The sequence below is a fragment of the Theropithecus gelada genome, chromosome 1 (genome assembly GCF_003255815.1).
Source record: "Theropithecus gelada isolate Dixy chromosome 1, Tgel_1.0, whole genome shotgun sequence".
Classification (NCBI taxonomy): domain Eukaryota; kingdom Metazoa; phylum Chordata; class Mammalia; order Primates; family Cercopithecidae; genus Theropithecus; species Theropithecus gelada.
Window position 1 is genome coordinate 10,136,413 of NC_037668.1, and position 23,384 is coordinate 10,159,796.

General features: G+C 35.6%; 2 protein-coding genes across 3 annotated transcripts in view; one reads left to right on the forward strand and one right to left on the reverse strand.

Moving 5' to 3' along the window:
- WDR3 (WD repeat domain 3) overlaps positions 1-23,384 on the forward strand; it is a 29,908-nt gene that overhangs the window by 5,201 nt on the left and 1,323 nt on the right. For both annotated transcript variants that reach the window (XM_025390611.1, XM_025390618.1), the window contains 23 exons: positions 1,892-2,010; positions 3,602-3,680; positions 4,599-4,694; positions 5,922-6,035; positions 6,219-6,320; positions 6,822-6,919; positions 7,508-7,615; positions 8,475-8,705; positions 11,506-11,599; positions 12,701-12,802; positions 14,105-14,190; positions 14,351-14,486; positions 15,190-15,246; positions 16,290-16,390; positions 16,610-16,721; positions 16,862-16,996; positions 17,280-17,330; positions 17,811-17,876; positions 18,339-18,431; positions 18,913-18,960; positions 19,644-19,687; positions 21,420-21,548; positions 23,249-23,342. In XM_025390611.1, the coding sequence (XP_025246396.1) occupies positions 1,892-2,010; positions 3,602-3,680; positions 4,599-4,694; positions 5,922-6,035; positions 6,219-6,320; positions 6,822-6,919; positions 7,508-7,615; positions 8,475-8,705; positions 11,506-11,599; positions 12,701-12,802; positions 14,105-14,190; positions 14,351-14,486; positions 15,190-15,246; positions 16,290-16,390; positions 16,610-16,721; positions 16,862-16,996; positions 17,280-17,330; positions 17,811-17,876; positions 18,339-18,431; positions 18,913-18,960; positions 19,644-19,687; positions 21,420-21,548; positions 23,249-23,342 (2,295 nt within the window). The remainder of the gene's footprint in view (positions 1-1,891; positions 2,011-3,601; positions 3,681-4,598; positions 4,695-5,921; positions 6,036-6,218; positions 6,321-6,821; positions 6,920-7,507; positions 7,616-8,474; positions 8,706-11,505; positions 11,600-12,700; positions 12,803-14,104; positions 14,191-14,350; positions 14,487-15,189; positions 15,247-16,289; positions 16,391-16,609; positions 16,722-16,861; positions 16,997-17,279; positions 17,331-17,810; positions 17,877-18,338; positions 18,432-18,912; positions 18,961-19,643; positions 19,688-21,419; positions 21,549-23,248; positions 23,343-23,384) is intronic.
- The window catches only part of SPAG17 (sperm associated antigen 17), a 232,641-nt gene continuing 227,450 nt past the window's right edge, over positions 18,194-23,384 (reverse strand). The window contains exon 49 of the mRNA XM_025390599.1: positions 18,194-18,381. The gene's annotated coding sequence lies outside the window, so the exon portion shown is untranslated. The remainder of the gene's footprint in view (positions 18,382-23,384) is intronic.

The following is a 23,384-nucleotide window of genomic DNA, read 5'->3' on the forward strand; positions in this document are numbered from 1 at the left end:
AAAAACCTATTAAGTATAGGAATAATACTTCTCTTCATCAAGAGAGCCATGATAACTCTTATTGTGGAAGTGCTACCCGAAACAGTAAAATAAGGAAAGAAAACAAAGACTGGAAAAGAAGAGACAAAATAATAATTGTTTGCCATTGACTTCTGTAAAGTCAGTAGGATTTCCTATATCTCAAAAGTCATGAGTTAGAAAATATAAAAGATTCCATTCACAACAGATTAAGTAACAGACATAAAAACACCATGAAACTTTACTGAAGAATGGAATAGGAGACTTTTGTAAAGATATAATCCATGTTCTTGAGTGGGAAGACAAGGCATTGAAAAGATGGTAGTGTTTTCTAATTGATTTATATAGCTAAAGCTATGTTTAGACATATGTTTATATATAGATATAGATATATTTAAATAGATGTTGTAAAGGTTTTAGTTGTTACTTAGAACTTGACCTAATATGGAAAAGCAAAGGAATTGGAAACACCAACATTTGGGAAGAAAAGAATAATAAAACAGGAGTTTCAGATATTAAAATGTCGTATAAACCCAAATTTAAGAAGTATCATATTGATACTTCAATGCAAGTATCAATGCAAAATAGATTTTTGCAACCAAATGGAAATCTCAGAAACACATCCACGTTTACATTCCTAATTAGTGTATTTTAAAGATGACATTTTTAGTAAGTAGAAAAATGATGGATTACTTATAAAACAGTCCTTAGACAACTGGCTATTTGGGGGAAAATTTTAAATTAAAGCTTTACCTTGTGCTATATACCAAAATAAAACAAAGATTAAAGACTTAACTATAAAAAAATAGCATTTTAAAGTAAACTAGAAAATATATAAGTAGATATCTGACAGCAAGGTAGAAAAGGACTTTAAATGTATTAGCAAAGAAATAAAAAGGAAACTGTTGGTAGATTGGAATACTTGAAACATTTGTACATTAAAAACAAGTCAGAGGAAACTGAAAAAGTTAAAATATTTAATATTTTCACTATAAAAAGAAAGAATTAGTATCATTCATCTATTAATAACTTACAAACAGTCAAGTAAGAGATGACACCCAAAGAATGATAGACAAAAGAAAGACATGAATTGGCAATTCAAGTGAGATACTAATGGCCAGTAATCATCATAAAGCATGTAAAATATTTTTCATTTGTATTCATAAATGTAAATTAAAATAAATACTAAGACTGAACATTTTTTACTTATGAGTTTGGTAGTAGTTTCTGAGAAAACTAATAATAGAGTTAAGTGAATGGGAAACAGGCCTTGTCATACATATCCCTGCTGGTTCTATAGATTTACCCAACCTGGAGATCATTTTGATGGTATCAATCTAAAACTTTAAAAATAAACATATCATACAACCCAAGAACTTTTCATTTTAGTTTTTTCTAATCAGATATACATACAAAAATTTGTGTATAAGAATGTTCACTTCTGCATATTTATAACAGCAGAAAGTTGGAAACTACCTAAATGTCTAAAATAGAAACATTTTAAAATAAGTTGTGCTGTCGTTTTAGAATTTATTATTATGTGAGCATTAAAAATGTGAACACTCTAGAATAACATGGAAGAAATGGAAATAATTAATGAATAAAGAAAAGGTTGTAAAATGATACGAATGGCATGATCTCAGATTTCTAATAGGAAAATAACCTAGATTATACATAAAAACTAGAGCAATAACAATATCTGGGGATTATTTCTGGATGGTGGGAATAAGGCTGGTGTACTTTCCCCATGCTTTCCAAATTTTCTGCAAGGACTATGTATTGCCTTTGTAATAATTAAGTCTCATTGTTTGTCAAGTTAGGCCATATGTGGTAAAGAAAATTATTTTTCATCTGTATTATTTGATCCCTTTAGGACACAGATGTTATTGTATGGGATGTGATCAATGAAAGTGGTCTCTACCGTCTAAAGGGGCACAAGGACGCCATCACACAAGCCTTGTTTCTACGAGAAAAGAACCTGCTAGTTACTAGGTAAAAAAATAATGGTTTAATTTCCAGTTCTTTTTTAGGAAGAGAGAATTTGCTTTCTTCCTTACTCATTTCTCTCATGAGCAGTGTGCTCATGCTTATGCATTAGTGTTCTCTCCTGTTCTCCTGCTTTCCTTTTTTCCATTTCTTCTAAGTAGTATTGTAGAGCTGTCTAAAGTTATATTATTTTTAAAATAATTTTTCTAATTTGTCATTCTTTTCTCTTGATATCAGTTTTTCCATGTTTCTTAGCCTTTTGAAGCTCATTATAGAATGAGCTTTGTTTACCTTCTAGATATCTAGAAAGCCAGGAATCAGAATATGGAGCAGAGGGAAGATATGAATACCAGGTGTTAAATTCGGCTCGCCTTTTGAGGAGAGATGTACTGTACTTCATAGTCCTCCTAAACACCTATTAGGATGAACCATTTGAAATTTTTATTTGTGTACATAAAAAATCATCAAATATCAACAATCTTATATTGTTCAACCTAACATAATAATGAATATTCCTAAAGAATGGCCACCTAGGAAAAGCTGAGATACCAAGGTTTGCCAGGCATTAGAGGAACCATAGTAATAACTCAGAAAAAGCTGTGAGCACTAAATGCTTTACCAATGGTGGCTTTGTTTCTGTGGGATAGGATACAGGTAAATTAGTGTCTTGTTCAGATAACACAGGTTCTGTAAGAGAATGATTCTATAGTTCTAATAGAAAATATATATATTACAGCTTAGGGAATATAAAGGAAAGTAAATAACACTGTAAGGTGGGGTTATATGGGATGGACTTTGTAAATCAGGTTTTTGAGGGTTTTTTTTTTTTTCCAGTTTGCTCATGAAGGAGGATTATATTAGATTTATGTAGTGAAGAGGTAGGGAAGAGGTGTTTGAGCAGGAGTAGTAGAGGCCATTGGCTGGGAGGGCTTATATTTAGGGGGTTAGGAACAAATAAATGGGAAATTTTGAGAATTCTGCCAAAGAGCCTGATTTTCATTCTACAGGGAACATTGAGTGAGTACAAATATTAAAAATTAAGGTTATCTGACAGTTGCACATTGGATGGGATGAAAGAACAGCAATGGACAGAGACCAAATGAGAAGTTGTTAAAATAATTCAGGTAGTAGGACTTAAGTTCAGGTTAGTGTACAGAAACGGACTAGAAGGTGTCAATACTTAGAAACTTCACAGAGGAGGCATTTTCAGGACAAGAGACTAACTGGACAGGAAGACAAGGGAATGGGAGAAGTCTAAGATGTTTCCATGGTAGATTGTCTGAGGGAATGCCAATGCTGTGATGATGGAAATGATAGGAGGAAGCCATGATGGATCAAATTCTGTATTCTTTGGTACTCTGCATCTAAAGTCATTCTTGTGCTTGTAGGTGGAACATTTTATTTTCTGCACAGGAATAACTACAAGGAAAGTTATGATTCTTTGCTTTTCAAAAGAAAGATCAGAGAGAATCAGAACTTTAGACATTATTGAAGCATATGTTCCTTTTAAAGCAACAGTGAGTTTTGGATCTCCCTATTAGTTGAATAAGTTTTCCTAAACAGGATATATATTTTTTTCTCCTGTTTCTTCTTCTAGTGGGAAAGATACCATGGTGAAATGGTGGGACCTTGATACTCAGCACTGCTTTAAAACAATGGTTGGCCACCGGACTGAGGTACGTGGAGGGTCATGGGCCCAGGGAAATAATGGGAAGGCAAAAGGGAAAAGGTGTTCTTCGCTTCCCCTTTCATGGCTCTTTGTTTTTACTGCACACAATAATTATATGCCATCTTGAGGGATAGTGAGGCTGGTTTGATGGAAGCAATGCCAGCCATTGAAGCAGATACTGATGCTCTCATATGTAGTGAAAATTGACCTTGGATGGTTTTTAATTCCTGAGTTTCATCATTTCTAAATAATAAGTGTCCACTTTTATGAATGTAGGGAAGTTTAATAATATTATGTGTGCAGCATCTAGCTTACTGATAGGTAAGCAGCATATGGTAGCTGTTATAATAGTTACTTGAACACAGATCTAATTAGTTGAGTTCAGGGACTGTTTTTTATACATCTTTGCATCCTCAGTGCTTTATTCATATCAGGCATTCAGGAAGGTAATACCTAGAATTAATGACAAGAAGATTAAATTATTTGTTGATTTGCAACAATATTATTTTCTTTATTTAATTCCTGGATACTTGAAGCTGAAAGTTATGCCATGGACATTAGTGGGGCACCTTTTATTTGCTAGACACTGCTAAAAGCAAAGAAATAGAAGACTTAAAATCATCATTTGAGTGGATTTCAGTTAAGATTTATGCTGAACAGCTATTATCTTAATTTGATTATAGGAGGTTAGAGACAAACTCGTAGTATCACAAAAGTAACAGTTTCACCGCAGGCCGTTTTTTTTTCTCTGTAAAAGTGAGATTTCTCTTAGCGCATTTTGAAAGGATTGTCGCTATGCCTTTTCTTTGCCTTTAAGGTGCTAAAGACATTTCACTATGGTGTAACTTAGACTTTTGGAACATCATATTATACTACCTGGAATCTCTTGAAAGTTGTATTACTCAAATCTTTTTATATTCCATAGGTATGGGGGTTGGTTCTGGTGTCAGAAGAAAAGCGACTCATCACTGGAGCCTCAGACAGTGAACTGAGGGTATGGGACATAGCTTATCTGCAAGAGGTAATTACTTTTTAAAATCATGGGCAGTGTCATGTTTAGAAGTTTCATAAGCACCTTGGTTTTAGAATCAGATGTAATTATTGAGTACTTCACATAGTATTAGAAGGAATTCTATCACATCAATAACCTGCAACCCTAAAAAAGCTTTTCTTCCTTGTATGCTCATTATCCTCATTTATTTGAGCTCAGGTTAGCTTTAGGCTTACAGTTTCTGGTAATACTAATGTTTTATTTTGTGGCACTCTTAATCAGATATTCTTGGACCTTTGGGGGTCCATGGATGGCCTTCAGAATATCTGTGAACCTTTCTCCTCAAACATATATGTAGAATTTTATGTTTATAAATATGTATATTCTGAAAAGATCTGTAACTTTTTCTTAGACATTCAAAGAATTTACATAGAAGAAAAGCTTGCAGACCTTAGGTTTAGCTGAATTTCGGTGTGTGCGGTGTCCAGCAGCCATTTTGATGGGAGTTACATTAGTAGGCTAGGGGTTATCTTTTATTTAAGGAGAAAATGTATCAACCTGTCTTGCGATGCCTTTGCAGTTCCTAATGCCAATTTGAATTTTTTGTTCTACAATATGGTCGACCTTTCACCTAAATACAGAGAAAATGTTGAAGTTAGTGAAGAGTGGGGTCGTTTTTTCACTGTTGTCACTAAACAGTAGTCTATATGCTATAGAAAGTTTTTGGAGATAGTATAATGAGTAATATTCTGTTTGTATATTATGTAGTCAGTTTTTAATAAGTTCTGATACCTGCCCTGCTACTGAAGAGGTTTGATAAGGGAGATCACAGATTAGAAGCTATTATTGGCCATAAGAAAGATTTCTAAGTCTTCAGGATTAAGAGTTACCTCTTGGGCCAGGCACAGTAGTTCATGCCTGTAATCCCAGTACTTTGGGAGGCTGAGACAGGAGGATCACTTGAGTCCACACACAAGTTTGAGACCAGACTGGGCAACATGGCAAGAACCTGTCTCTACAAAAAATTTAAAAATTAGTCAAGCATGGCGGTGCCTGTGGTTTCAGCTATTTGGGAGGCTGAGGTGGGAGGATGGCTTGAGCCCAGGAGATCAAGGCTGCAGTGAGATATGATCATGCCATTGCACTCCAGCCTGGGCGACAGAGTAAGACTCTGTCTCCAACAACAACAACAACAACAACAAAGTACCTCCCGGAACATACTATTTCAGCTTTTATTTTCCCATTTTTATAAAACAGATTGAAGACCTGGAAGAACCAGACCCCAAGAAAATCAAAGGATCTTCTCCTGGAATACAAGATACTCTTGAGGCAGAGGATGGTACCTTTGAGATGGATGAAGCCCCTGAGGATGTAATTCATTTTCCTTTCTTAAGTTTAATTGTGTTGAATAGTGGGAAAGTAAGAATTGCAGATTTTTAGGGAATCATCACTTTAGGGAATATTTTTGTCACTTGCACTTATTAGAATTATATTTTTTTCAGAAGTTCAGCAGAACTTACATCTAACCTTCATCTGCTCTTGCTTCTTCTGTAGCGAATCCTTTCATGTAGAAAAGCTGGTTCCATAATGCGGGAAGGAAGAGACAGAGTTGTAAACCTTGCAGTTGAGAAGACAGGCAGGATTCTTGCTTGCCATGTGAGTACCATACTTAGGAGAAAATAACAAGGACTAGGCTGTTCCTTTCAAATACTCATTCTTTCATATTCAATGTAAAGATGACTTTTTCTTGACTCATGTTAATAATTCATTATATGGTACTGTGTGGACCTATAATCTCTAGTTTTATTAGCACAACAACAGAAATAATAATTACTATTAGGTTGGTGAAAAAGTAATTGGAAAAGTAATTTAAAAAGTAATGGTAAAACCCGCAATTACTTTTACACCAATATTATTTTTATTAGCAACCATTTATTAAATGCTTGCTCTTCTAAGCAATTTAAAAGCATTTAACTTCTTGTTTAGCCTTCAGAGCAATGCTACAAGTAGGAAGTGATATCCTCATTTTACAGATGAGATAGCAAACCCAGAGAGATTAACTAAGGGAAGAAATATAAATATTGTTGTTTACTTTTGAGAATTAGGTAAATTACAGATTACCTCTCCTTGACTCACATTAACCTTTTGCCTTTCTAGGGAACTGATTCTGTGTTAGAATTGTTTTGTATCCTTTCCAAAGAGGAAATTAAGAAGAAAATGGACAAGAAGATGAAGAAAGCTAGAAAGAAAGCAAAGTATGTTTTCTTAATACTTATATTAATAATGAAATATCCTGGATAGGCCCCATGTTACTGAAAAAAACTGGCTTCTTTAATATTTACTCTCTTATCAATTACCGTTAAAAGTTAAAGAAGAACTTGTGAGGTACCGATAACCCCAATTTGTCAAGTCTCAGAGAGAGAGAAAATCATCTGATTCAGCAAATCTTTTGAGACCTATTCTGGTTTATTTAACATGGTTGGATTGTTAAGTGCAGGTTAATGAGTTTTCTAAAAAGTCCTGAAATTAGAAAAATAACCAGAGACGTTTCAGTGGAATAGTTGTAATTACAAGGACCTTGTTACAAGAAATTTTATGGGCTATTGCGTTCAGAATCCATTTCTTAAGGGTAGCTATTAAGTGAAATAATACTTTATGACATTGTAGTGTACAAAGCATTTCCACTTATACTACATTGTTTAATTCTCATGGTAATCCTGTGTGGTTAAGTGACTTTTCCAGAATCACACAGTTTGTCGGTCGAGGGGCCAGATTTTGAACTCAAAGTGCAAAGCTGCTTCTAGAAAAATAAGAGCATGATACACTTTTCTTCTTCCCTCTAGATTACATTCTTGCAAAGGAGAGGAGGAAGATCCTGAAGTTAATGTTGAAATGAGTCTGCAAGATGAAATCCAGCGGGTGACTAATATCAAAACTTCTGCCAAAATCAAGTGAGTAAAAATAAATTATCTGAAGTTATCATAGAAATAGTCAGCTACCAAGTATTATTGGCTTTTTCATGCTATTTGTAAGCTGTCTATGAATTATATATTTGGAGACAGTGGTCATGAGACATCTGTGTCACACCATGCTCCTGTCGCCCTAACCATGGGCCCACTTTTTGTCTTGTATTTGGATTATTGTAGTACCCTTTTAGGTAGTCATTTACTGTCTTTTCCTGTGGCTAATTGAAAAAAAAAATAAAAGTGTGCCCCACATTCAGAAAGGATATAAAGTCACTTATAAAGAATACATACACAAAACGAAGGTATGTATCAGAACCAGGATCTGAGCCTAGTTTTGTTTTGTTTTTTTTTTTTTTTTTTGACTTAAAAGCCTACTCAATACTCGGAGCACTCTTTTTTTTTTTTCCCCTAATTTTTTTGAGATGGAGACTTACTTTGTTGCCCAGGCTGGAGTGCAGTGGCATGATCTCGGCTCACTGCAACCTCAGTCTCCCAGGTTCTAGCAATTCTCCTGCCTCAGCCTCCCCAGTAGCTGGGATTACAGGCTTGTGCCACCACACTCAGCTAATTTTTGTATTTTTAGTGGAGATGGAGTTTTGCCATGTTGGCCAAGCTGGTCTCAAACTCCTGACCTCAAGTGATCCACTCACCTCGGTCTATCAAAGTGCTGGGATTACAGGTGTGAGCCACCACACCCAGCCTTACAGCACTCTTATTTGAAAAATTATGTATAGTTATTCAGGCTTTATATAGATAGAGGACATTGCAAAGCCTTTTCCTGGAAAAAGTTAACCTTGTGAGCTAAGATGGTAGCTAGAACATTTATGATTATTTTCTTATGCAGATCCTTTGACTTGATTCATTCACCTCAAGGAGAGTTAAAGGCTGTCTTCTTGCTGCAGAACAACCTGGTGGAACTGTATTCACTGAATCCATCCTTGCCTACTCCTCAGCCTGTCAGGACAAGCAGAATCACCATTGGGGGTCATCGTAGTGATGTGCGGACTTTGTCATTCAGCTCAGACAATATTGCTGTTCTTTCAGCTGCAGCTGATTCCATTAAAATATGGAACAGGTTTGTGAAATGATGTTTTATATAGCTGTATTTAGTAGTATTTCTTTACTTTTAAGTTTTTTTGGTACTCTTGAGGGTTAGTTATTAACTTCTTAAGGCCCTCAATACAATTGTCTTTAGTGTGTTTGGGCCATTAGCCTGTAGAGCTTAGAGAAGAAAAAGTTGCCTTTTAAAATGTGCCAAAAAAAAAAAAAAGGCAAGCTTATTCCATGTCTAGCGCTTGTAACTGTACTTGGCTAGAGAAAAACACACAACCATACTACCTACTCTTTAAACTTAATAAAAAGCAGCCTGTTAGTGCTGCCCAGTAATTGTACCCTAATTTCTCACCCTTCTTTTACTTTCCTAGATGACAGTTTTACACCTTGCTTCTGTTGTCAAACCAAATATCTCCAAAACCTTTAAGCTAATGATCATATCTCCCATCTTAAAGGAAATAATAACCCCCTCTCACCCTGCATTGCTCTCCAGTTACTACCCCATTCTCTGATTCCATTTTTTCCATTCTGTCTTCATCTGTCTCCCATCAAGCTTTTGTCCCCACCGTTTCAGCAAAACAGTCATTGTCATCAGTGATCACGTTTCCAAATCCAGTGAGCTAAAAGCTTTATTTTATGCTCTCTCCTTGAATTGATAACTTCCTCTCTTTGAAACACTTTCTTTGACTTTCATTATTTCCCCTTGCTGTCTATTTATTCTTGCTGTCTATTTATTCTCAGTCCTCGCTCCATCCTTCTTCATGACGTCTAAGTGTTAGAGTACTTTAGGGTAGAGTCTTTGGGCCTTTTGTGTATCTAAACTCACTTTATGTAATCTCCTGTCATGTAGCTTTCTCTGTGTGATGACACATACATTTATATCCAGCTTTAACCTCCTCCCTAAACATCAAACTCATGTATACAAATACTTTGTGTCACCAGTTAGATGTCTAATTAAGCATTTCAAACTTTTATGTGTCCCAAACCAAACTTAGATGTTCATGTCTCCAAAAATCCTCCCACCTGCTGTTCCTTCAGACTTCCCTATCTTAATAAATGATTACTTGCTACCAGTTGTTGTAGTCTAAACCTTGTAGCCATTCTTGATTTTCTTTTTATTTATTTATTTATTTATTTATTTAGAGACAGAGTCTTGCTCTGTCGCCCAGGCTGGAGTGCATTGATGTGATCTCGCCTCACTGCAACCTCCACCTCCTGGGTTCAAGTGGTTTTCCTGTGTCAACCTCCCGAGTAGCTGGGATTACAGGCATGTGCCACCACACCTGGCTAATTTTTGTATTTTTAGTAGAGACAGAGTTTTACCATGTTGGCCTCGAACTTCTGACCTCAAGTGATCCACCCATCTCGGTCTCCCAAAGTGCTGGGATTACAGGCATGAGCCACCGCACCCAGCCCATTGTTGATTTTCATATCCCATATTCATCCAATCTATTAGCAGATCCTATCAGCTCTATCTTCAAAACTGATCCTGAATCCAGCCTCATCTTACCACCTGCACTGCCACTGCCCCATTCAAACACTGTCATCTCTCATCTGGGTTATTGTAATAGCCCCCTGACTGGTGTCCCTGCTTTCTTGCTTGCCCCTCTATAGTCTGTTCTCAACACAGTAGCCAGTGTAATCTTTTTATAGTGGAAGTTAGATCACTTCCAGTAGTTCCATCTCACTCTACCTACCTTACACACCTTATCTCTTACTACTCCTTTTCTCCTCCACTAGAGCCACACTGGCCTTCTTGCTATTCCTTCAACAGAATAAGAATGTCCCTGTTCTTTCTGCTTGGATCCATCTTCCCCATTTATCCATAAGCTTTTTCTGTGTCTTATCAGATGACAGTCCTATCATTCTTACCCTACTCCTTGAACTCTTCATCCCCTTCTCCCAGCATTATGTTTCTTTGTAGCACCTATCATCTGATATACACATATTTACATATTTATTATTCCCAAAGAATGTTAACCTTTGTGAGATTAGGAACCTCTGCTGTGGCCGGGCGCGGTGGCTCAAGCCTGTAATCCCAGCACTTTGGGAGGCCGAGACGGGCGGATCACGAGGTCAGGAGATCGAGACCATCCTGGCTGACACGGTGAAACCCCGTCTCTACTAAAAAAAATACAAAAAACTAGCCGGGCGAGGTGGCGGGCGCCTGTAGTCCCAGCTACTCGGGAGGCTGAGGCAGGAGAATGGCGTGAACCCGGGAGGCGGAGTTTGCAGTGAGCTGAGATCCGGCCACTGCACTCCAGCCTGGGCAACAGAGCGAGACTCCGTCTGAAAAAAAAAAAAAAAAAAAAAAAAAAAAAAAAAAAAAAAAAGGAACCTCTGCTGTTTCATCCACTGTTGTATCTCCAGCACCTAGAACAGTACCTGGTATGTAGTGGGCATTCAGTAAATGTGTGTTAAGTGGACATTTGATATATATTTGTTTAATTAATGAATGTTTGTGGTCCTATAAAAAATGTAGGGATATTTGTAATGATGTACTAATTTGACTTGTAACCCTTCAGACTCACTCACTTCTTGGTAATGGCAGATTGGGCTCTGTGGAGCCCAACAGACACTTCTACCCTGCTTTTGTGTGATTTCTGTTCCTTAGGATTTGGAGGCCTTATAAAGTAAACAAAGTTTGGTGCTCTTTAGTATTTTCTCCCATGACTATAATTGTATGTGAGTCAAGGGTTTTTAAGACTTGTCTTCATTTATGTTGATCTGTCTGAGTAAGTGCATCGAAACCTACACACTGACCTCTAAAATGGGGAAGCAGATTCTCTTAACATGAGTTCTTTATTTTTTCTTTCTCATAGGTCTACACTGCAGTGTATTCGCACAATGACCTGTGAATATGCACTTTGCTCATTCTTTGTACCTGGTGATAGACAGGTGGTCATAGGAACAAAGGTAAATGGAGACTTTTTCTGGGATATCTGGATCTTTTCTACTAAAAATTCATAAAATTAAGAAATCTGGTTCTTTTTAGCATATTGGAGATGTACTGGAGCTAAGTAATCTAGGAGGATGTTAGTTTATTACATATTTTGTTTACTGAAGTTTTACTTTGTTAAAAATTATGAAGAAGAAAATTAAAATCATGATCCTGAGATAACTACCATTAACATTTTGGTGATCATCCTTTCATGCATCTTTTTATGAGCACATATGTAATTGTGTTTTAATGAATGATAAAATATATTAAGGGTAATAATTAAATATATTATGTACCTAATATCATGCTTGGCAGACAGAAGCATTCGGTAAAGACAAACTGATCAAGTCCTCATTCCTAGGTGCTAGTCAGATTGGGAGACAGCCACGTGGAAATAAGCAGACATGGAAACGCTTATGCTGTCTGTACCACATTGTGCAGAAGCTCATTGTAGAGCAGGCTTTGCCTCTGTGTGTGTGTTAGCATACATGCTGACACCATGACTATGGCATATACAGACCTCTAAATAGGAATGTTAAAGTGATTGCTTTCATGCCATTAAGATATTTTTAAAAATTCATTGCCGCCTTCAGTGTTGTAGGTAGATCCCATTTCTTATTGTCAGTGTATTGCAGAGGAGGAAACGAAAAGCAGATGGAAAAGAGTTGGTTAAGCCAATAACTGTAGAGGATCATCCATTTAAAGGATTGGCTAAACTTTAAAGGCTTTTAGGTTTGCATTTGCTATTTTGTTTATTCTGATTTGCCTGTGGTCATGATATTTTCCTTTTGAAGTTGTGGAACCAATGAAAGTAACGCGTCCAGTACTGCACAGTGGTATTATTCCATACTTATACACATGGCAGCCCTGCCAAGGTTAACTCAGCACATCAGTAGGGGATTTAATAGTATTTAATCAAATAGGAAATATAGAACATGGAATGTGGAATCCATTTCCTAAGCAGTGGATCACATTTTTGCAGCTTGGTTATGAAGTCTTTTCTAAATTGTGCAGGCATGAATCATGGAGGTTGTAAGTATGTTCACTGGAGCTGTGCTCATTTTGTGTCTTCCCAGACAGGGAAGCTGCAGCTTTATGACTTGGCCTCGGGGAATCTGCTGGAGACAATAGATGCACATGATGGAGCTTTATGGTCCATGTCCCTCTCTCCAGATCAGGTAACTAAACCAGATTTTAAAGCCCTGGACTTCAGCCCTCTGGCTACAGTTCTCAATTCTTATATCAAGATTTATTGCTGCTAAGAAAGATTTCTCTCATGGTTTCTTTAAAGAAAGCCTGAGTTTTGTTTTTTGTTTTTTTTTTGGTTTAATCTTTAGTGTTCATACATGATGCCTTCTTATATACCTGGTAAATGACTAGCTGTCATTATGAAATGAAATCTTGTTTGGCTACTTTTGCTTATCAGCAACATGACATCAATCGCTCACCCTCGTGATTTTTTTGCCAATGTTTTGTAATACTTCTTAAGGGGAAATATTCTCTTGGGCAACATGATGCAGAGAACTGAGTAGACTTTGCTGCTCCTTTTTTTTCCCAAACAAACATCTATGACTGTACAAATTTAGTAATTTTAGCAAGTATGTTAGCCCTTACAAGTCAATAAATATGTGCTCACCTTCAGAGCAGTTCCTGGCAAAAGTATGCTTATTCTAGTAATGGGGCTGTTGCTTAGAAAATCTTGAGATTTTTATTTTTGACAACACCTTAAGAAATTTTGCCCATTTATTTAAATATTCTCAATGGTAGAAAATTTTCATCCATTGAAGGTAGATCTTAGTTTTGGAAAAAAATCTCTGAAGTTTAGAGTGTTTAATACCACTTGGGGTCCAAACAAAACAGCCGTGAGTCTAAAATAGTAATAAATCTTGCATTTGTAGAGTGTTCTATCTTTTCCATAAACTGTGTGGTCTTTTTTTCAACAAAACTAGGGATTACAGAAAGGTTGTTCCTTGTGTTATAAATCTATGAGGTGGCAGAACAGACACTTGAGATCCAGTGTTCTATGTACTTTACACTAACACTACCATGTAACGAGACTAATTTTCTTGATAATGGAAAACAGCTTCCAACATATTTTAAGCAGGGACATTGCAGACTAAATTTATATCCTTCTGAGGCGAATACTTTAAAGAAACGTAGATTTTCCATTCTATGTATATTTTTCAAACTAGTTTACTGAGAGTTTTTTTTTCTTCTTGATGCTAGATAATAGTATAACTAGAACTTTTCATAAGTTATTATTATTTCTGCCTATGTTAGTCGATGGTAGGAATTTTCACATAAGGTTTGTGGCAGCAGACCCAAAAGAGCAGTGAAAGGAGCTAGGGAGAACCACATTTTTCTTAATTTTTATCCCAGGACATTAAATGAAAATACTTTCTTAGACTTTTAAAATGTATCTTCATAGCAAAGTTTTTATGCTAAAGTAGTTTTTAATTGAAATTTCATTTGATTTTCAGCGTGGCTTTGTGACAGGTGGTGCAGATAAATCTGTCAAATTCTGGGATTTTGAGTTAGTGAAAGATGAAAATAGTACCCAAAAGAGGTGAGTAGATATTTTTTTGTACCCATTTTTTGGAGTGAAAATTGGGAGTTATTGAATGGCCTTTTGACATATTGTATCGTTTGTTGTGCTCTAAAGAGTTAGGATTTTTCTGAATTTGTATACTCATTTATTTTTTTCTTGATGTTTTTTGTGGTGCTAGACTTTCTGTGAAGCAAACCCGAACCTTGCAACTAGATGAAGATGTTCTGTGTGTCAGTTACTCTCCCAATCAAAAGCTATTGGCTGTGTCTTTGCTGGACTGTACTGTGAAAATTTTCTATGTTGATACTTTAAAGGTATAGTGGTTATGCCCGGGGATATTTTCCCTTTCTGACTCACTGACCTTAAGAATTTGGGTTGAGGCTATAAAGAAGTGGCCTTGACTGTGCCCAGCAGTAGTACATTTCTAAAAATGTGTGTGTGAATCAAAGCAATGTAAGTATACTAGGGAAGCTAGCATTTTAAAATAATTCTATCGTTCATGAATTTTGTTTAAAGCAAGTTATATTTCATGTGTTCAAAAAATCTTGTGGACAGAAAATTCTGTCATACTAAGTAGTCATAGAGCATTGCTAGGTGTCCTGGGCAGTGATTTCACACTTGGCTATGTATTAGGATCATCTAGATTGCTTTTAAAAATACAGATTACTGAGCCCTATACCCAGAGAGTTGAGAGGACCAGGTTGGGCCTGGGAATTTTTTTGTGAAACAAGTGCCCTGGAATCTTTTCAGTGAAGAGATCCAGAGATCTGACTGAGGCAGTAAGCTTCTGGGGGCCTCCTTGCCTCCACTATACTGCAGTATTTTTGGCAAGTGCATGGAGGATCTGTGTAGTGGACACAGGTACTCCTACAAAGCTGTCTTTTGTGGGTTGTCTTTGAAAATACAAATATAAAGCAATTTAAAAATGTGTTTAAAGTTATATTTTAGATCTACATGTTATAAATTATACCCATATTTTATAGACAGACATTAATTATTATTTTTTTTAATGTTTAGTTTTTTCTCTCACTGTATGGACACAAACTACCTGTTATATGCATGGACATCTCTTATGTAAGTAAAGTTCAAATAGTGTCTCAGTAATAGTTGTCTTTTCTGAAGCAGATACTTTCTTAATTCTGGCTTGATATCTTCATTTTAGATTATTTGTTTTTATCATCATTCTTTCTTCAAAAACAGTCTCAAATTAATATATATTGTGTCTTATATATATTACTTTAATGTTTTCAGAATAATTTTGCAAATATTATCTCTATCCTTCTTGTAGCTCTCCCAAATAGTACTTTGTTGTTTAAAATACTATAATTGGTAGAGTACACTAAAATATGAAAGACTTTTAAAAAGGCATTCCGTTTTGTTCTGAAGGATAATGCTGCTGAGGAGCTTGGATTTATATTTGGATAGTTATGGTATTTTACACTATGTAAACTTTTGGTCTCTTGACCAAAATCATTTATTTCCCAATATCTAGTTTTGATTAGAAGTGGCAATGTATATTAAAAAAAATGTCTATTCTGCAGAGCGAGACTCCGTCTCAAAAAAAAAATGTCTATTCTGTGTGAAAGGAGTTGACCTCATAGCTGTCTGTGATCAGTGTACTAACAATGTTAAGTTACAGTGTTAAATATATTTCTTTCTTTTTTTTTTATATTGACAACCATTTGAACCAGGCATTGAAATAGGAGAGATAAGAGAAATAGTGATAGGGAATGTGGGATACATAAACATTCTAATAGAGGCTTTCTCGGCTTCTCTTCTGTTTCTCTCTCCCACTTTCTTTCCAAATCCCCTGCCAGAGATTAGAGAATCTTTTTCCTATCTAAAAAAGTAAATAGATAACCCTACATCAAGGCATAGCACTGCCCTGTGGCAATATGAAAGTATGTAAGCCACAGTGTTCATGCTTTTACTTAACAAGCTTTTTAAGTATCTCTGTAGGTAAGAGCAAAGAATTCAGTGTTTTTAGTAGAGATGAAATCAGTTTTTTGGCTTCATTTTAATGTGTTTGAAAGAAATGGGTTAAATATTCTGGTTACCTTTTTATTCATATACAGAATTCAAAAATCAAGGTAATATTTTACTTTTATTTGCCATAGGATGGAGCACTTATAGCAACTGGCTCCGCTGATAGGAATGTGAAAATCTGGGGTTTGGACTTTGGGGACTGCCACAAGTCTCTCTTTGCGCATGATGACAGGTACATACAGTCTTTTCAGATGCCTCCCTTTGAGTTATCTGTAAGTATCACTTTCCTTGAGCATCTGCATCTATTTTTCAGTGTTCTCAGGCAGTGATATAAGTTCTAAAATACAGTTAGACAGTCTAGAACTAGCTAGTCAAAAGCTATTTATGTGTGTAAAACTCTTTTTACTAACCTGGAATTTGTTGACATTTTAATATTTCTGTCATTTTTCAGTGTGATGTACCTACAGTTTGTACCCAAGTCTCACCTCTTCTTCACTGCTGGAAAAGACCATAAGATTAAACAGTGGGATGCAGACAAATTTGAACACATACAGACTCTGGAGGTAACCACATGCCTGCTTTGCTTGCTCGGTACTTAAAAAATACTTTTAAGAATATTTACATTACCCACTAAGAGTGGTCTATGAATGAGATATTCTTGAGGTGTTTTTTTTGTTGTTGTTGTTGTTTTTCCCCCCTCCAGGGGCATCACCAGGAAATATGGTGTTTGGCTGTAAGCCCCAGTGGAGACTATGTTGTATCATCGTCCCATGACAAATCTCTGAGACTTTGGGAGAGAACAAGGGAGCCTCTTATTCTTGAGGAAGAAAGGGAAATGGTAAGAACTTTAGGCTTGGTTACAAATATGCCAGTGGGTATCTGACAGGCTGTCCTAGTTGAAGTTTTCTGTGTAGTGCAGTTATACCTCATTCATTACAAGTCCAAGAACCTTCAGGAGATCTGTTCAAGACCATTATCACCCATTTCAGAAGCTAGGCAGAGATAAAGATGCCATTAGGGGGATTATGTTGTCAAAGAAGCACCGTCTTGCTGCCTCATTTCTCTTTATATAGAGACCGTGTTTTTTCCTCTCAAATTAATGTATATCTATCTTATGGCAGGAAAGAGAAGCAGAATATGAGGAGAGTGTGGCCAAAGAAGACCAACCAGCAGTAAGTCAATTTGGGGGACCTTGAGATTATGCCCCATATATAGTTATCTTACTGAAATTGACTATAATGTCCAGAATTTCTAATAGGATTAAAATTGAGGCTAGAAGTTGAAGGTATCACCAGCCGATAAAGAATCTGTGTGATTCTTTCTCTTCAGCTGTATATCCCAATTTTGTGGTTCAAGTGATTGACCAAATTTGCTATTGAATAATTATCATTCTGGCAATTGAGGCTTTAGGGAATTATTTTATTCACTGTAGAGCAAAAATAAACATTAGAAAATTTGGATATTCTCTTTTAAAACATGTGCAAGATATTCTTATGATAATACATATGCTAAGTACTGTTACTGGTAGCTGGTAACACTGTTAGTATTTTCATAAAATAATAATAGCTGTTCTTATATGGATATAAGATTAATTTATCAGCTCTTTAACTCTGGTCAACAGTGTTGTTCAAAGATTTCTTTGTTTCTGGCAGGTTCCAGGAGAGACTCAAGGCGACAGTTACTTTACTGGAAAAAAAACTATCGAAACAGTGAAAGCAGTAAGTTGATATAGAATGTGGTTTCTCGTTTTTTAATAAGATCTCAACTTTTTAGTGAAAGTTTTATTCTGTATCAACCAGAAAGCCATTTTTTGGCAAAAAGTTCATGAGATTTAAAGATGGGGATTATAACCTGTTTTCTTCTCTTGTAACCAAAGATGGGAGTAGTCCTGAATCTCTGATCAGTATGTGCTCCTTTCAGGGGTTCCTGGGACCTGCCCTATTCAGAGTGTCTAGGTATCATCCCACCTGAGTCCACGACACTTAGTCTTCTCCCTGTACATTAAAAAATAAGAAAACCAAAAATGTCTTTAAACGCTTTTTGGCACTCTATTGGCACATCTTTATTAAACGGATTGAAGCTATTTCATTTGGCAAATTTCTAGTCAGCTCTTCCAGTTTCAGTGTCCTGGGATGATGGAGTGTGTTGTGATGATTTCTTTCCTTTGTCATCATCTGTAGGCTGAGAGGATTATGGAGGCTATTGAGTTGTACCGAGAAGAAACTGCAAAAATGAAGGAACACAAAGCCATTTGTAAAGCTGCAGGGAAAGAGGTAATAAGAGAGTATAGTAAGTTACAGTATCAATAAAAGGATTTCCCAAGGAGAAAAACCATTGTTTTGGGACTTATTAGCTAAGATCAGGATATGCAATAAATGGAGTAGAATCTTTCCAACTCACTACATTAGAAGAAATTGAGGAACTGTGGGAAGAAGGGCACTTGGTCTTAGTGAAAGCGAAGGAAAGGAAATGACAGATTGAGGTGATTACTGTCTTGAGTAGAAACTCACGTTCCTACTTTGGTTTGGGAGGCAGGGTAACCATTTCAGATTTCTAGATAAAATACATTGTTCCAGCTCATTCATGAATACTATAGAAACTAACAGGCTTGATAATTCTTTTACACTCTGTCAGTTTTTTAGGGTCTCTTTTTTCTCTTTTCAAAATTATAAAATACTGTTACTACTCTGTCTATAACAAATGCTATACAAGTCTCAGGTTTTTTAATGACTTGATTTAATAATTTCTTCATAGGTTCCACTTCCCACCAACCCCATCCTAATGGCTTATGGCAGTATCTCAGTAAGTAAAATGTCTAATGGTTTCCCCTTGGTTATTCAAAGTTACTTACAAGGACAAGAAAGGAAGTAGAGGCATTATGATTTGGGGATGGATTACTGGGAATACTTTGTCTTTAAAAGTCTCTTGAATCTTGGCATTCTCTAAGATATTTTGTATTTCAAAAGCACCACTTTAGTGTAACTTCCCAAGCCAGCCTTTTTGATTGGACTGGACTGGCATTCTTCTATTTTCTAGTGCTTGTTTATGTTTAGTGTCCAAAGCCCTGTGAAGATTCTGTTCATCTAAATTAACTTTCGAATCAGCCTTCAGAGGGAAAGTTGACAGAAACCAGTCTGATGAGATAAAGAAGAGAGAGGGGAAGAATAATGGGAGAATGTATGTTTATCTAGTAATCTCTAATTAGTATTTTACTTGCATGTCTCATCACAGTAATTTTGTGAGTCAGGGTATCTTCACCTTATAGATAAGGAATCTGGCTTGACTTGTAGCATAGTTGGTAAGGGGCATAGTTTGATTGTGAACCGAGATCTGGCTTACTCTAAACTCATGCAGATCTTACTATTTTAGAATACTTTTTCTGAAATAAGAAAGAGGGGTTCCTGTTTTATAGGAGATAGAAATTAGAGAATTTTAGTAGAAACCAACCAAGAGTATCACTAATGGTGTTAATCCTTCCTTTATAGCCTTCAGCTTATGTATTAGAGATTTTTAAAGGCATCAGGTCAAGGTGAGTGAGTCCTTGTGCACAATTTTTATAATCTGTCAGCATTTATGAAATGCTTATCTGAATGGGAAATAAATAGAAATTATAATTGATGGTTATCTTTCTTATAGGTTTAACTATATAAGAGTTTTGATGGGAAATAATTTATAATGTTCTTTTTCAAGTGCTAGAACTAGGAAGTTCCTTCTAAAGTATGAAGAGAGATGCTTTTAAGGACAAATAAAAGGGAGTGATTTATGTTGTAGGCCATGAAATAATATATAATTCAATTAGAAGCACCAACTGTTAATTTTTTTTTATATTTTGGCTTCTTTTCTATGTACATACACAATTGGAATAATATATAAAGTTTTATATTCTGTTCTTTTTCACATATTTCCTGAACATTTGTTTGTTCATATTGTTAAAAAAAAAAAAAATTCATTGGATTCAGAATTATTCCATTGTATGAATAATTACTGGATATTGCATTTGTTTCTCCTTTTTGGCTATTATCAGTGGCTTCACTGAATATGTTTACACATATATCTTTGTCATCATTATTGATTATTTTTCTTAAGAGTCCTAGCAGCCTAATAACTGACCAGTAGGCATGAGCTTTTTTATATTGCCAAATTACTTTCCAGGGTGATTATACTGATTTTTAGTAGGCTTTAAAAAATTTGTTGCCAGTGTGAGAGGCAAAAGGTAATATTGTTTATTTTCATTTCTTTTGACTATTAATGAAGTTAAAATTTCAGCATATTTGTTGACCATTTGTATTTTTTCTTGTGAATTTTTAGTTATCTCTTTTTGCTCTTAAGTATTATTTTACTGTTTTTTAAAGAACTCTGACTGGGCACAGTGGCTCATGTCTGTAATCTCAACATTTTAGGACGCTTGAGACCAGAAGTTTGAGACCAGCCTGGGCACCATACTTTATTTTCTTTGTCATACATTTTTGCAATAATTGTTATATTATTGGTGATTTTCCTTTTGATTTCATTCATGAGTTTGAACTACTGAAGGCTATCATTTTCATAATGAACCACAATATCTACATATATATTCTTTTTTTTTTTTTTTTTTTTTTTACATATATATTCTTTACAAGAAATAACACCTGTCTTAGGATAAAGATGAAACTTCACTACAGGAATGTAAAAGAAAATTGATTAACGTGGAGGTTATGATACATTTGAAGATAGGAAGATTCTGTGTTTTAAAGATTTAATGTTTCCTAATTAATAGGTTTGTAATCCCATTTGATATCCTCTTAAGATTTTAAATTGGAATTGATGAAATAATACTTGAGCTAGTTCTAGAGGGAACTATTTTCCCAGATTAAAAGGCTACAAAATTAGCAAAATTAAAATAGTGTAGGATTGGTATCAGGATCAATCATCATGTCAGGATAAGTCATCATAATAGACTCTAATGGACTCAATATATGGTAAAAGAATATCAAATGAAGATGGAATATTCAACAAAAGGCTTTGGAGAAATTGTTTATCTGGAGGGAAAAAGTTAGATTTTCCCATCATGCCATTGACCAAAATGTATTCCAAATAGATTAAGATGTTAAATACAAAAAACAAAGGGAGTCATCTAGCTTATAGATGAATATTTAACTCTACACAAGGTGTATTCAAGTATAAAATCAGTAGAAAAAGTAATAAAGGGAGAGATTTAAAAATTGACCATTTTAACAATGTTAACAAATGCGGCATTTTTATATCTATTTTTTCTTTTTCAGTGAACTGGAAGAATCTCTACTTGTGCTGCCTTTTTCTTATGTCCCAGACATTCTTAAACTCTTTAACGAATTCATTCAGCTGGGCTCTGATGTTGAACTTATATGCAGGTGCCTCTTCTTCCTCCTCAGGTAACATCCTTTTCCAAAGAATACCATGTCTTTTCAGCAGAACTGCTTCAGTAGTACCTTAACTGAAGCTGTCAACACTTGGGGATTAAGAAATAGTATGCCAAACTCAGTGGCTCACCCTTGTAATCCCAGCACTTTGGGAGGCCGAGGTGGGTGGATTGCTTGAGCCTAGGAGTTTGCTACCAGCCTAAGCAATCAGTCTTGCCTTTAAAACAAGGATCATGATGACCCACCTCTTTAAGTAAGAAGTCATGGTAATACATTGCTCAGGAATCCTTACTCAGTCATAGGCCTCTGTGTTACAATCTAAGATAGCTTTGGTTCTAGTCAGTTTAGCAAAAGCCAATTACGATTGGCCAATTTGCCTCATTTGTTGTTTATTTGAAGCCAAGCTTGTCTAACCTGTGGCCCGCAGGCCACATGTGGCCCAGTACGGCTTTGAATGTGGCCCAATGCAAATTTGTAAACTTTATTAAAACATTATGATTTTTTTATGATTTCTTTGTTGTTGTTGTTCATCAGCTATCATTAGTGTATTTTATGTGTGGCCCGAGACAATTCTTCCAATGTGGCCCAGGGGAGCCAAAAGGGTGGACATTCCTGTTTTAAAGTGTTTAGTGTAAGCTAACAGGTTTTGCTTTGTCCTTATACCAACATTTTAAGGAAGTCAGTTTATTTATCTTGGTCTCTACAGGTGCAAATGGAAATGTAGGGGCATATATAGAGGTAAACTAAGAAACATAAAGCAAATATGTTCATTAGGTTGTATTCTTAAATATGAAGAATTCCGTTAATAGGTAGTTGAGAAGAATAGGTGTACAAAGACTTGATATTCTTCTCATCTCTCACCCTCATTCTCAAGCTGTTACAGCAGAGAACAGAGATGGAGACAAATTGAATATTCCTTCAAATACTGTTATGAAGACAAAAACTGGTCAGCCAATGCCAGATAGTTAAACAGGTATATTTAGTGAATTGACCAAATAGGTATTTGGTGAATTGGCCTGGTTTTATGATTTTTAACCCTCCATTTCTTATACTCTATCCAGGATAGTAGCAAGAAAAGAAGAAGAGTATGTTTTGTTGCCATATTCATAATTTGGGGCAAGTTGTAAAGACATAACTTCATATTTAACCATATTACTAATAATTTCTTTTACTGCTATGGCATATGTGCTATTGAATTAGGGTTGCTGGTTCTACAAGAAACCCTGAATACTTATAGCGTATCAGAGGGTTATAGATGGGTGCTACCTGACAGGTACAGCAGGGTCATCAAGGATATCTTGGTACTCTGGGTCAGAGTTTGAATCTCTCATGAATGTCTCTCTTTTTTGCTGTGGCTTTATTAGAAGTATTAATGCAACTTTTTTGAGTTAGCATTTCTTAGAAGGCTCATTCTGTCTTTGAGTTTTCCATAAAGTACCACTCAAAATCTGTAGCCACTGGCAAGTTGCTGGGCTGGGAAAAGAGCCTTTGCAAATGAGTTGAATGTGTCATAAGGTTTAGGACAGTATTTTTTAAGTTATCATCAAATTGACCTGAATAGTAGAGAAAGAAATTTCTTTGGCTTTTTTTTTTTTTTTTGCTCGAAACATTTCTATAATGTATATTTTGTTGTTGCTTTGATATTTTATCTGTTTACTGTGTCTAGCCATGTTAGGTTCAACATGACTGACTGTGTTTTATTTTTCTATTAGGATTCACTTTGGACAGATCACTAGCAATCAAATGCTTGTGCCAGTGATAGAAAAATTAAGGGAAACAACTATTTCAAAAGTCAGCCAAGTCCGGGTAAGTGTCTTTGTATAGAGATAAAATAATGAGGCAAATTCC